The 14,200-nt window shown below is 43.8% G+C and overlaps 1 protein-coding gene across 6 annotated transcripts in view; it reads right to left on the bottom strand.

The window, feature by feature from the left end:
• Positions 1-14,200, bottom strand: part of LOC139410542 (electrogenic sodium bicarbonate cotransporter 1-like) — a 362,813-nt gene that overhangs the window by 97,395 nt on the left and 251,218 nt on the right. For all 6 annotated transcript variants that reach the window (XM_071155809.1, XM_071155807.1, XM_071155806.1 and 3 more), the window contains one exon: positions 8,106-8,267. In XM_071155809.1, coding sequence (XP_071011910.1) covers positions 8,106-8,267 — 162 coding nt within the window. The remainder of the gene's footprint in view (positions 1-8,105; positions 8,268-14,200) is intronic.

Genomic DNA, 14,200 nt, shown 5'->3' with positions numbered 1-14,200 from the left:
CTATTGAGACCCTGCCCTATAAAACCTTCAGACTATTGTGACCCTGCCCTATAAAACCTTCAGACTATTGAGACCCTGCCCTCTCCTACCTTCAGACTATTGAGACCCTGCCCTATAAAACCTTCAGACTATTGAGACCCTGCCCTATAAAACCTTCAGACTATTGAGACCCTGCCATATAAAACCTTCAGACTATTGAGACCCTGCCCTGTCCTACCTTCAGACTATTGAGACCCTGCCCTATAAAACCTTCAGACTATTGAGACTCTGCCATATAAAACCTTCAGACTATTGAGACCCTGCCCTATAAAACCTTCAGACTATTGAGACCCTGCCCTATAAAACCTTCAGACTATTGAGACCCTGCCCTCTCCTACCTTCAGACTATTGAGACCCTGCCCTATAAAACCTTCAGACTATTGAGACCCTGCCCTATAAAACCTTCAGACTATTGAGACCCTGCCATATAAAACCTTCAGACTATTGAGACCCTGCCCTGTCCTACCTTCAGACTATTGAGACCCTGTCCTACCTTCAGACTATTGAGACCCTGCCATATAAAACCTTCAGACTATTGAGACCCTGCCCTATAAAACCTTCAGACTATTGAGACCCTGTCCTATAAAACCTTCAGACTATTGAGACCCTGCCCTATAAAACCTTCAGACTATTGAGACCCTGCCCTATAAAACCTTCAGACTATTGAGAACCTGTCCTGTCCTACCTTCAGACTATTGAGACACAGTCCTGCATTCAGACTATTGAGACCCTGCCCTATAAAACCTTCAGACTATTGAGACCCTGCCCTATAAAACCTTCAGACTATTGAGACCCTGCACTATAAAACCTTCAGACTATTGAGACCCTGCACTATAAAACCTTCAGACTATTGAGACCCTGTCCTATAAAACCTTCAGACTATTGAGACCCTGCCCTATAAAACCTTCAGACTATTGAGACCCTGCCCTATAAAACCTTCAGACTATTGAGAACCTGTCCTGTCCTACCTTCAGACTATTGAGACCCTGCCCTATAAAACCTTCAGACTATTGAGAACCTGCACTATAAAACCTTCAGACTATTGAGACCCTGTCCTATAAAACCTTCAGACTATTGAGACCCTGTCCTGTCCTACCTTCAGACTATTGAGACCCTGCCCTATAAAACCTTCAGACTATTGAGACCCTGCACTATAAAACCTTCAGACTATTGAGACCCTGTCCTATAAAACCTTCAGACTATTGAGACCCTGCCCTATAAAACCTTCAGACTATTGAGACCCTGCCAAATAAAACCTTCAGACTATTGAGACCCTGCCCTATAAAACCTTCAGACTATTGAGACCCTGCCCTATAAAACCTTCAGACTATTGAGACCCTGCCCTCTCCTACCTTCAGACTATTGAGACCCTGCCCTATAAAACCTTCAGACTATTGAGACCCTGCCATATAAAACCTTCAGACTATTGAGACCCTGCCCTATAAAACCTTCAGACTATTGAGACCCTGCCCTATAAAACCTTCAGACTATTGAGACCCTGCCCTCTCCTACCTTCAGACTATTGAGACCCTGCCCTATAAAACCTTCAGACTATTGATACCCTGCCCTATAAAACCTTCAGACTATTGAGACCCTGCAATATAAAACCTTCAGACTATTGAGACCCTGCCCTATAAAACCTTCAGACTATTGAGACCCTGCCCTGTCCTACCTTCAGACTATTGAGACCCTGCCCTATAAAACCTTCAGACTATTGAGAACCTGTCCTATAAAACCTTCAGACTATTGAGACCCTGCCGTTTAAAACCTTCAGACTATTGAGAACCTGTCCTGTCCTACCTTCAGACTATTGAGACCCTGCCCTATAAAACCTTCAGACTATTGAGACCCTGCACTATAAAACCTTCAGACTATTGAGACCCTGTCCTATAAAACCTTCAGACTATTGAGACCCTGTCCTGTCCTACCTTCAGACTATTGAGACCCTGCCCTATAAAACCTTCAGACTATTGAGACCCTTCACTATAAAACCTTCAGACTATTGAGACCCTGCCCTATAAAACCTTCAGACTATTGAGAACCTGTCCTGTCCTACCTTCAGACTATTGAGACACAGTCCTGCATTCAGACTATTGAGACCCTGCCCTATAAAACCTTCAGACTATTGAGACCCTGTCCTATAAAACCTTCAGACTATTGAGACCCTAAACTATAAAACCTTCAGACTATTGAGACCCTGCACTATAAAACCTTCAGACTATTGAGACCCTGTCCTATAAAACCTTCAGACTATTGAGACCCTGCCCTATAAAACCTTCAGACTATTGAGACCCTGCCCTATAAAACCTTCAGACTATTGAGAACCTGTCCTGTCCTACCTTCAGACTATTGAGACCCTGCCCTATAAAACCTTCAGACTATTGAGACCCTGCACTATAAAACCTTCAGACTATTGAGACCCTGTCCTATAAAACCTTCAGACTATTGAGACCCTGTCCTGTCCTACCTTCAGACTATTGAGACCCTGCCCTATAAAACCTTCAGACTATTGAGACCCTGCACTATAAAACCTTCAGACTATTGAGACCCTGTCCTATAAAACCTTCAGACTATTGAGACCCTGCCCTATAAAACCTTCAGACTATTGAGACCCTGCCAAATAAACCTTCAGACTATTGAGACCCTGCCCTATAAAACCTTCAGACTATTGAGACCCTGCCCTATAAAACCTTCAGACTATTGAGACCCTGCCCTCTCCTACCTTCAGACTATTGAGACCCTGCCCTATAAAACCTTCAGACTATTGAGACCCTGCCATATAAAACCTTCAGACTATTGAGACCCTGTCCTGTCCTACCTTCAGACTATTGAGACCCTGCCCTATAAAACCTTCAGACTATTGAGACCCTGCCCTATAAAACCTTCAGACTATTGAGACCCTGCCCTATAAAACCTTCAGACTATTGAGACCCTGCCCTATAAAACCTTCAGACTATTGAGACCCTGCCCTCTCCTACCTTCAGACTATTGAGACCCTGCCCTATAAAACCTTCAGACTATTGAGACCCTGCCCTATAAAACCTTCAGACTATTGAGACCCTGCAATATAAAACCTTCAGACTATTGAGACCCTGCCCTGTCCTACCTTCAGACTATTGAGACCCTGCCCTATAAAACCTTCAGACTATTGAGACCCTGTCCTACCTTCAGACTATTGAGACCCTGCCACATAAAACCTTCAGACTATTGAGACCCTGCCCTATAAAACCTTCAGACTATTGAGAACCTGTCCTATAAAACCTTCAGACTATTGAGACCCTGCCGTTTAAAACCTTCAGACTATTGAGAACCTGTCCTGTCCTACCTTCAGACTATTGAGACCCTGCCCTATAAAACCTTCAGACTATTGAGACCCTGCACTATAAAACCTTCAGACTATTGAGACCCTGTCCTATAAAACCTTCAGACTATTGAGACCCTGTCCTGTCCTACCTTCAGACTATTGAGACCCTGCCCTATAAAACCTTCAGACTATTGAGACCCTGTCCTACCTTCAGACTATTGAGACCCTGCCACATAAAACCTTCAGACTATTGAGACCCTGCCCTATAAAACCTTCAGACTATTGAGAACCTGTCCTATAAAACCTTCAGACTATTGAGACCCTGCCGTTTAAAACCTTCAGACTATTGAGAACCTGTCCTGTCCTACCTTCAGACTATTGAGACCCTGCCCTATAAAACCTTCAGACTATTGAGACCCTGCACTATAAAACCTTCAGACTATTGAGACCCTGCCCTATAAAACCTTCAGACTATTGAGACCCTGCCCTATAAAACCTTCAGACTATTGAGACCCTGCCCTATAAAACCTTCAGACTATTGAGACCCTGCCCTATAAAACCTTCAGACTATTGAGACCCTGCCATATAAAACCTTCAGACTATTGAGACCCTGCCCTGTCCTACCTTCAGACTATTGAGACCCTGCCCTATAAAACCTTCAGACTATTGAGACCCTGTCCTACCTTCAGACTATTGAGACCCTGCCCTATAAAACCTTCAGACTATTGAGACCCTGCACTATAAAACCTTCAGACTATTGAGACCCTGTCCTATAAAACCTTCAGACTATTGAGACCCTGCCCTATAAAACCTTCAGACTATTGAGACCCTGCCATATAAAACCTTCAGACTATTGAGACCCTGCCCTATAAAACCTTCAGACTATTGAGACTCTGCCCTATAAAACCTTCAGACTATTGAGACCCTGCCCTCTCCTACCTTCAGACTATTGAGACCCTGCCCTATAAAACCTTCAGACTATTGAGACCCTGCCATATAAAACCTTCAGACTATTGAGACCCTGCCCTATAAAACCTTCAGACTATTGAGACCCTGCCCTATAAAACCTTCAGACTATTGAGACCCTCCCCTCTCCTACCTTCAGACTATTGAGACCCTGCCCTATAAAACCTTCAGACTATTGAGACCCTGCCCTATAAAACCTTCAGACTATTGAGACCCTGCCATATAAAACCTTCAGACTATTGAGACCCTGCCCTGTCCTACCTTCAGACTATTGAGACCCTGCCCTATAAAACCTTCAGACTATTGAGACCCTGCCCTATAAAACCTTCAGACTATTGAGACCCTGCCCTATAAAACCTTCAGACTATTGAGACCCTGTCCTATAAAACCTTCAGACTATTGAGACCCTGCCCTATAAAACCTTCAGACTATTGAGACCCTGTCCTCTCCTACCTTCAGACTATTGAGACCCTGCCCTATAAAACCTTCAGACTATTGAGACCCTGCACTATAAAACCTTCAGACTATTGAGACCCTGTCCTATAAAACCTTCAGACTATTGAGACCCTGCCCTATAAAACCTTCAGACTATTGAGACCCTGCCATATAAAACCTTCAGACTATTGAGACCCTGCCCTATAAAACCTTCAGACTATTGAGACCCTGCCCTATAAAACCTTCAGACTATTGAGACCCTGCCCTCTCCTACCTTCAGACTATTGAGACCCTGCCCTATAAAACCTTCAGACTACTGAGACCCTGCCCTCTCCTACCTTCAGACTATTGAGACCCTGCCCTATAAAACCTTCAGACTATTGAGACCCTGCCCTATAAAACCTTCAGACTATTGAGACACTGCCATATAAAACCTTCAGACTATTGAGACCCTGCCCTGTCCTACCTTCAGACTATTGAGACCCTGTCCTACCTTCAGACTATTGAGACCCTGCCATATAAAACCTTCAGACTATTGAGACCCTGCACTATAAAACCTTCAGACTATTGAGACCCTATCCTATAAAACCTTCAGACTATTGAGACCCTGTCCTGTCCTACCTTCAGACTATTGAGACCCTGCCCTATAAAACCTTCAGACTATTGAGACCCTGCACTATAAAACCTTCAGACTATTGAGACCCTGTCCTATAAAACCTTCAGACTACTGAGACCCTGTCCTGTCCTACCTTCAGACTATTGAGACCCTGCCCTATAAAACCTTCAGACTATTGAGACCCTGCACTATAAAACCTTCAGACTATTGAGACCCTGTCCTATAAAACCTTCAGACTATTGAGACCCTGTCCTGTCCTACCTTCAGACTATTGAGACCCAGTTCTGCCTTCAGACTATTGAGACCCTGCCCTATAAAACCTTCAGACTATTGAGACCCTGTCCTATAAAACCTTCAGACTATTGAGACCCTGTCCTCTCCTACCTTCAGACTATTGAGACCCTGCCCTATAAAACCTTCAGACTATTGAGACCCTGCACTATAAAACCTTCAGACTATTGAGACCCTGTCCTCTCCTACCTTCAGACTATTGAGATCCTGTCCTATAAAACCTTCAGACTATTGAGACCCTGTCCTCTCCTACCTTCAGACTATTGAGACCCTGCCCTACCTTCAGACTATTGAGACCCTGTCCTACCTTCAGACTATTGAGACCCTGTCCTATAAAATCTTCAGACTATTGAGAACCTACCCTATAAAACCTTCAGACTATTGAGACCCTGTACTATAAAACCTTCAGACTATTGAGACCCTGACCTGTCCTACCTTCAGACTATTGAGACTCTGCCCTATAAAACCTTCAGACTATTGAGACCCTGTCCTGTCCTACCTTCAGACTATTGAGACCCTGTCCTATAAAACCTTCAGACTATTGAGACCCTGCCCTATACAACCTTCAGACTATTGAGACCCTGTCCTGTCCTACCTTCAGACTATTGAGACCCTGCCCTATAAAACCTTCAGACTATTGAGACCCTGCCCTATAAAACCTTCAGACTATTGAGACCCTGTCCTATAAAACCTTCAGACTATTGAGACCCTGCCCTATAAAACCTTCAGACTATTGAGACCCTGTCCTCTCCTACCTTCAGACTATTGAGACCCTGCCCTATAAAACCTTCAGACTATTGAGACCCTGCACTATAAAACCTTCAGACTATTGAGACCCTGTCCTCTCCTACCTTCAGACTATTGAGATCCTGTCCTATAAAACCTTCAGACTATTGAGACCCTGTCCTCTCCTACCTTCAGACTATTGAGACCCTGCCCTACCTTCAGACTATTGAGACCCTGTGCTACCTTCAGACTATTGAGACCCTGTCCTATAAAATCTTCAGACTATTGAGAACCTACCCTATAAAACCTTCAGACTATTGAGACCCTGTACTATAAAACCTTCAGACTATTGAGACCCTTACCTGTCCTACCTTCAGACTATTGAGACTCTGCCCTATAAAACCTTCAGACTATTGAGACCCTGTCCTGTCCTACCTTCAGACTATTGAGACCCTGTCCTATAAAACCTTCAGACTATTGAGACCCTGCCCTATAAAACCTTCAGACTATTGAGACCCTGTCCTGTCCTACCTTCAGACTATTGAGACCCTGCCCTATAAAACCTTCAGACTATTGAGACCCTGCCCTATAAAACCTTCAGACTATTGAGACCCTGTCCTATAAAACCTTCAGACTATTGAGACCCTGTCCTGTCCTACCTTCAGACTATTGAGACCCTGTCCTACCTTCAGACTATTGAGACCCTGCCATATAAAACCTTCAGACTATTGAGACCCTGTCCTACCTTCAGACTATTGAGACCCTGCCCTATAAAACCTTCAGACTATTGAGACCCTGTCCTATAAAACCTTCAGACTATTGAGACCCTGTCCTCTCCTACCTTCAGACTATTGAGACCCTGTCCTCTCCTACCTTCAGACTATTGAGACCCTGCCATATAAAACCTTCAGACTATTGAGACCCTGCCCTATAAAACCTTCAGACTATTGAGACCCTGTCCTATAAAACCTTCAGACTATTGAGACCCTGCCCTATAAAATCTTCAGACTATTGAGACCCTGCCCTATAAAACCTTCAGACCATTGAGACCCTGCCCTATAAAACCTTCAGACCATTGAGACCCTGCCCTATAAAACCTTCAGACCATTGAGACCCTGTCCTCTCCTACCTTCAGACTATTGAGACCCTGCCATATAAAACCTTTTAGACTATTGAGACCCTGTCCTGTTCTACCTTCAGACTATTGAGGCCCTGCCCTCTCCTACCTTCAGACTATTGAGACCCTGTCCTGTCCTACCTTCAGACTATTGAGACCCTGCCCTCTCCTACCTTCAGACTATTGAGACCCTGCACTATAAAACCTTCAGACTATTGAGACCCTGCCATATAAAACCTTCAGAGTATTGAGACCCTGCCATATAAAACCTTCAGACTATTGAGACCCTGCCATATAAAACCGTCAGACTATTGAGACCCTGCCATATAAAACCTTCAGACTATTGAGACCCTGTCCTACCTTCAGACTATTGAGACCCTGTCCTGTCCTACCTTCAGACTATTGAGACCCTGCCCTATAAAACCTTCAGACTATTGAGACCCTGTCCTACCTTCAGACTACTGAGACCCTGCCCTCTCCTACCTTCAGACTATTGAGACCCTGCCCTATAAAACCTTCAGACTATTGAGACCCTGTCCTATAAAACCTTCAGACTATTGAGACCCTGTCCTGTCCTACCTTCAGACTATTGAAACCCTGCCCTTTCCAACCTTCAGCATGTGCTCCTTCCTGTTGACGATGACAGCAGTTATCTGCTGGTCCATGAAGAGTAGGATTGTGACCAGCAGGGCAGGCACCGCTGACACCACGTACACCCACCAAGGATTGCCTCCGAACGGGGGAACAAACCAGCCACGGTTGGGGCTCGTTGGCTGGAGGGGGAGGAACAGAGAGCAGGGCTTACAAAAACACACATCGACAAGCAAACAGCAAACAGACAAGCAAACAACACACAGACAAGCAAACAACACACATGGACAAGCAAACAACACACATAGACAAGCAAACAACACACATCGACAAACAAACAACACACATCGACAAGCAAACAACACACATCGACAAGCAAACAACACACATCGACAAGCAAACAACACACATCGACAAGCAAACAACACACAGACAAGCAAACAACACACATAGACAAGCAAACAACACACATAGACAAGCAAACAACACACATAGACAAGCAAACAACACACATTGACAAGCAAACAACACACATCAACAAACAAACAACACACATCGACAAGCAAACAACACACATCGACAAACAAACAACACACATCGACAAGCAAACACCACACATCGACAAACAAACAACACACCGATAAATAAACAACACACATCGACAAGCAAACAACACACATCGACAAGCAAACAACACACATCGACAAGCAAACAACACACATAGACAAGCAAACAACACACATCGAAAAGCAAAAAACACACATCGACAAGCAAACAACACACATCGAAAAGCAAACAACACACATCGACAAGCAAACAACACACATCGACAAGCAAACAACACACATCGAAAAGCAAACAACACACATCGACAAGCAAACAACACACATCGAAAAGCAAACAACACACCGACAAGCAAACAACACACATCGACAAACAAACAACACACATCGACAAGCAAACAACACACATCGAAAAGCAAACAACACACACCGATAAATAAACAACACACATCGACAAGCAAACAACACACATCGACAAGCAAACAACACACATCGACAATCAAACAACACACATAGACAAGCAAACAACACACATCGAAAAGCAAACAACACACATCGACAAGCAAACAACACACATCGAAAAGCAAACAACACACCGACAAGCAAACAACACACATCGAAAAGCAAACAACACACATCAAAAAGCAAACAACATACATTGACAGGCAAACAACACACATCGACAAGCAAACAACATACAAGTAATAACACACATAGACAATAGCACACATGGACAATAACACACATAGACAAGTAACACACATAGACAATAACACACATAGACAATAACACACATCAACAAGTAATACCACATCAACAAGCAATAACACATCAAAAGTTATAACACACATAGACAAGTAGAACACATAGACAAGTAACACACATAGACAAGTGACACACATCAACAAGTTATAAGTTATGAAAGTATTCAGACCCCAGGACTTTTTCAAGTCAAATCCAATTTTATTTGCCACATGCACCGAAAACAACAGGTTACAGTGAAATGCTTACTTACAAGCCCTACAAGCCCTGTGCGGGGCACAGGTTTGTTGAGGTAATTGAAGAAATGTGTACGTGTAGGTAGAGTTAAAGTGACTATGCATAGCTAATCACCAGAGAGTAGCATCAGCGTAAAAGAGAGGGTGGGGGCACAATGCAAAGTCTGGGTAGCCATTTGATTAGCTGTTCAGAAGTTTTATGGCTTGGGGGTAGAGGCAGTTGGACCTAGACCTGGTGCTCCAGTACAACTTGCCATGCGGTAGCAGAGAGAACAGTCTATGAATAAGGTGGTTGGAGTCTTTGATAATTTTTAGGGCCTTCCTCTGGCACCGCCTGGTATAGAGGTCCTGGATGGCAGGAAGCTTGGCCCCAGTGATGTACTGGGCTGTACGGACTACCCTCTGTAGTGCCTTGCGGTCGGAGGCCAAACAGTTGCCATACTAGGCAGTAATGCAACCAGTCAGGATGCTCTCAATGGTGCAGCTGTAGAACTTTTTGGGGATCTCAGGACCCATGCCAAATCTTTTCAGTTTCCTGGGGGGGAATAGGCTTTGTTGTGCCCTCTTCACGACAGTCTTGGTGGGTTTGGACCATGATAGTTTGTTGGTGATGCGGACACCACCTATTTTTCTTGTAGTCCACAGTCATCTCCTTTGTCTTGATCAGGTTGAAGGAGAGGTTGTTATCCTGGCACCACATGGCCAGGTCTCTGACCTCCTCCCTATAGGCTGTCTCATGCCTACCACTGTTGTGTCGTTGGCAAATTTAATGATGGAGTTGTGAATGGCCATGCAGTCATGTGTGAACCGGGAGTACAGGAGGAGACTAAGCATTCACCACTGAGGGGCCCCCGTGTTGAGAGTAAGAGAGGCAGACGTGTTGTTACCTACCCTTACCACTTGGGGTGGCCTGTCAGGAAGTCCAGGATCCAGTTGCGGAGACAGGCATTTAGTCCCAGTGTCCTTAGCTTAGTAATGAGCTTTGAGGGCACTATGGTGTTGAACGCTGAGCTGTAGTCAATGAATAGCATTCTCACGTAGGTGTTCCCTTTGTCCAGGTGAGAAAGGGCAGTGTGGAGTGCAATAGAGATTGCAACATCTGTGGATCTGTTGGGGAGGTATGCAAATTGGAGTGGGTCTCGGGTTTCTGGGATAATGGTGTTGATGTGAGCCATGACCATTCTTTGAAAGCACTTCATGGCTACAGATGTGAGTGCTACAGGTCAGTAGACATTTAGGCAGGGACTATGGTGGTCTGCTTGAAACATGTTTGTATTACTGACTCAGTCAGGGACAGGTTGAACATGTCAGTGAAGACAATTGCTAGTTGGTCAGTGCATGCTCAAAGTAGACATCCTGGTAATCCGTCTGGCCCCGCAGCCTTGTGAATGTTGACCTGTTTAAAAACTTCTTAAGGTATAGGGGGCAGCATTTTCACTTTTGGATAAATAGCGTGCCCAATTTCAACTTCCTGCTACTCATGCCAAGAATACAAGATATGCATATTATTAGTAGATTTGGATAGAAAACACTCTGAAGTTTCTAAAACTGTTTGAATCATGTCTGTGAGTATAACAGAATTTATGTAGCAGGCAAAACCTCGAGGACTAACCGTTTTTTTTTAGGTCTCTGTCTGTTCAGTGAGTTCTCATTGGGAAACGATATTTCTTAGGTCACTTGTTTTCAGTTCCTACCGCTTCCAATGGATGTCACCAGTCTTTGGAATTTGGTTGAGGTCATTCCTTTGTGCAATGAAGAAGTACGGCCATCTAGGAAATGGGTAACATTGTTAAGAGTTGCGCAAGACTTGAAAAGTAGCGTTAGTTTCCTCTCGTCCTCTATTGAAAACCGATAGACCCGTCTTCAATTTGATTGATTATTAATGTTTAAAAATACCTAAAGTTGTATTACAAAAGTAGTTTGAAATGTTTTGGCAAAGTTTACAGGAAAATTTTGAGATATTTTGTAGTGATGTTGTGCAATTTGGAAGCTGTTTTGTTCTGGATCAAACGCGTCAAATAAATGGACATTTTGGATATATATGGACGGAATTAATCGAACAAAAGGACCAATTGTGATGTTTATGGGACATATTGGAGTGCCAACAAAAGAAGCTCGTCAAAGGTAAGGCATGTTTTATATTTTATTTCTGTGTTTTGTGTAGCGCCTGCAGGGTTGAAATATGCTACTCTCTTTGTTTACTGTTGTGCTATCATCAGATAATAGATTCGTATGCTTTCGCCGAAAAGCCTTTTTAAAATTTGACATGTTGGCTGGATTCACAACAAGTGTAGCTTTAATTTAGTATCTTATATGTGTGATTTATTAATGAAAGTTTGATTTTTATATCATTTTATTTGAATTTGCCGCGCTGCATTTTCCCTGGCCTTTGGCCAAGTATACCATTTTTTTTAACCTTTATTTAACTAGGCAAGTCAGTTAAGAACAAATTCTTATTTTCAATGACGGCCTAGGAACAGTGGGTTAACTGCCTGTTCAGGGGCAGAACGACAGATTTGTACCTTGTCAGCTCAGGGGTTTAAACTTGCAACCTTCCGGTTACTAGTCCAACGCTCTAACCACTAGGCTACCCTGCCGCCCCGTAAGAAGTTTTTAAAGGTCTTACTGACTTCGGCTGCGTAGAACGTGATCACACAGTCGTCCGGAACAGCTGATGCTCTCATGCATGCTTCAGTGTTGCTTGCCACAAAGCGAGCATAGAAGTTATTTAGCTCGTCTGATAGGCTCGTGTCTCTGGGCAGCTTGCGGCTGTGCTTCCCTTTGTAGTCTCTAATATTTTGCAAGCCCTGCCACATCCGACGAGCCTCGGAGCCAGTGTAGTAGAATTCAATCTTAGTCCTTTATTGAGGCTTTGCCTGTTTGATGGTTCGTCTGAGGGCATAGCGGGATTTCTTATAAGAGTTCAGGTTAGAGTCCCGGCAGCTCTACCCTTTAGCGCAGTGCGGGTGTTGCCTGTAATCCATGGCTTCTGTTTGGGGTATGTAAGTACGGTCACTGTGGGGACGACATCATCAATGCACTTATTGATGAAGCCAGTGACTGATGTGGTGGCCTCCTCAATGCCATTGGAAGAATCCCGGAACATATTTCAGTCTGTGCTAGCAAAACAGTCATGTAGCTTAGGATCTGCTTCATCTGACCACGTCTTTATTGACGAAGTCACTGGTGCTTCCTGCTTTAGTTTTTGCTTGTAAGCAGGAATGAGGAGGATGGAATTATGGTCAGATTTGCCAAAATGGAGGGCAAGGGAGGGCTTTGTATGCATCTCTGTGTGTGGAGTAAAGGTGGTCAATAATTGTTTTCCTCTGTAGAGGTAATAGACAGCTATGAGAAATATAGATGAAAACTTTCTTGGTAAATAGTGTTGTCTACAGCTTATCATGAGACACTCTACCTCAAGCGAGCAAAACCTTGAGACTTCCTTAAAACTTGTTGGGGATAGGGGGCAGTATTTTCACTTTGGATGAATTGCGTGCCCATAATGAACTGCATCCTACTCTGTCCTAGATTGCTAATATATGCATATTATTAGTACTATTGGATAGAAAACACTCTGAACTTTCTAAAACTGTTTGAATTATGTCTGTGAGTATAACAGAACTCATAGGGCAGGCAATCTTCCAAACAGGAAGTGAAATTCTGAAAGCGGGTCTAATTTTAAGTCATCGCCTCTTCACTTCCAAATAAGATATGGATCTGTTAGTACTTCCTACGCCTTCCACTAGATGTCCTCATTCAGTAGAACGTGGAATGGAGCCTCTGGTGTGAACTTTGACCGAATGGGAGGGGAATGTCCTGGCAGAATGCAATTTCCCTGCTGCGCATTTGTCTGTTGTTATCACCATCGTTCCATTTGGCAGCAGATGAAAACGTATGCTCCGGTTGGAACGTTATTGGATATATATGAAAATAACATCCTGAAGATTGGTTCTCTACTTAGTTTGACCAGTTTATTCGACCTGGAATATATCTTTTTTAAGTTTTCGTCCGAGTTCTCCTGGAAAAGCAGTCAGCTTTTGGGCACGTGAGCTGAAAGTGCTAGCATGTGCAGCTAATTGGACACAAGTATTGGACTTATGGAACAAAACAATGATTGATTGTGGAACTAGGACTCCTTGCACTGCATTCTGATGAAAGATCATCAAAGGTAAGGGAATATTTATGATGTCTTCACAAGGTTTTCACACACTGTTGCTGGTATTTTGGCCCATTCCTCCATGCAGATCTCCTCTAGAGCAGTGATGTTTTGGGGCTGTTGCTGGGCAACACGGACTTTCAACTGATTCCAAAGATTTTCTATGGGGTTGAGATCTGGAGACTGGCTAGGCCACTCCAGGACATTGAAATGCTTCTTACGAAGCCACTCCTTCGTTGCCCGAGCGGTGTGTTTGGGATCATTGTCATGCTGAAAGACCCAGCCACGTTTCATCTTCAATGCCCTTGCTGATGGAAGGAGGTTTTCACTCAAAATCTCACGATACATGGCCCCATTCATTATTTCCTTTACACGGATCAGTCGTCCTGGTCCCTTTG

This window comes from Oncorhynchus clarkii, chromosome 6 (genome assembly GCF_045791955.1).
Source record: "Oncorhynchus clarkii lewisi isolate Uvic-CL-2024 chromosome 6, UVic_Ocla_1.0, whole genome shotgun sequence".
NCBI lineage: Eukaryota > Metazoa > Chordata > Actinopteri > Salmoniformes > Salmonidae > Oncorhynchus > Oncorhynchus clarkii.
This window is presented reverse-complemented; position numbering and strand designations above follow the sequence as displayed.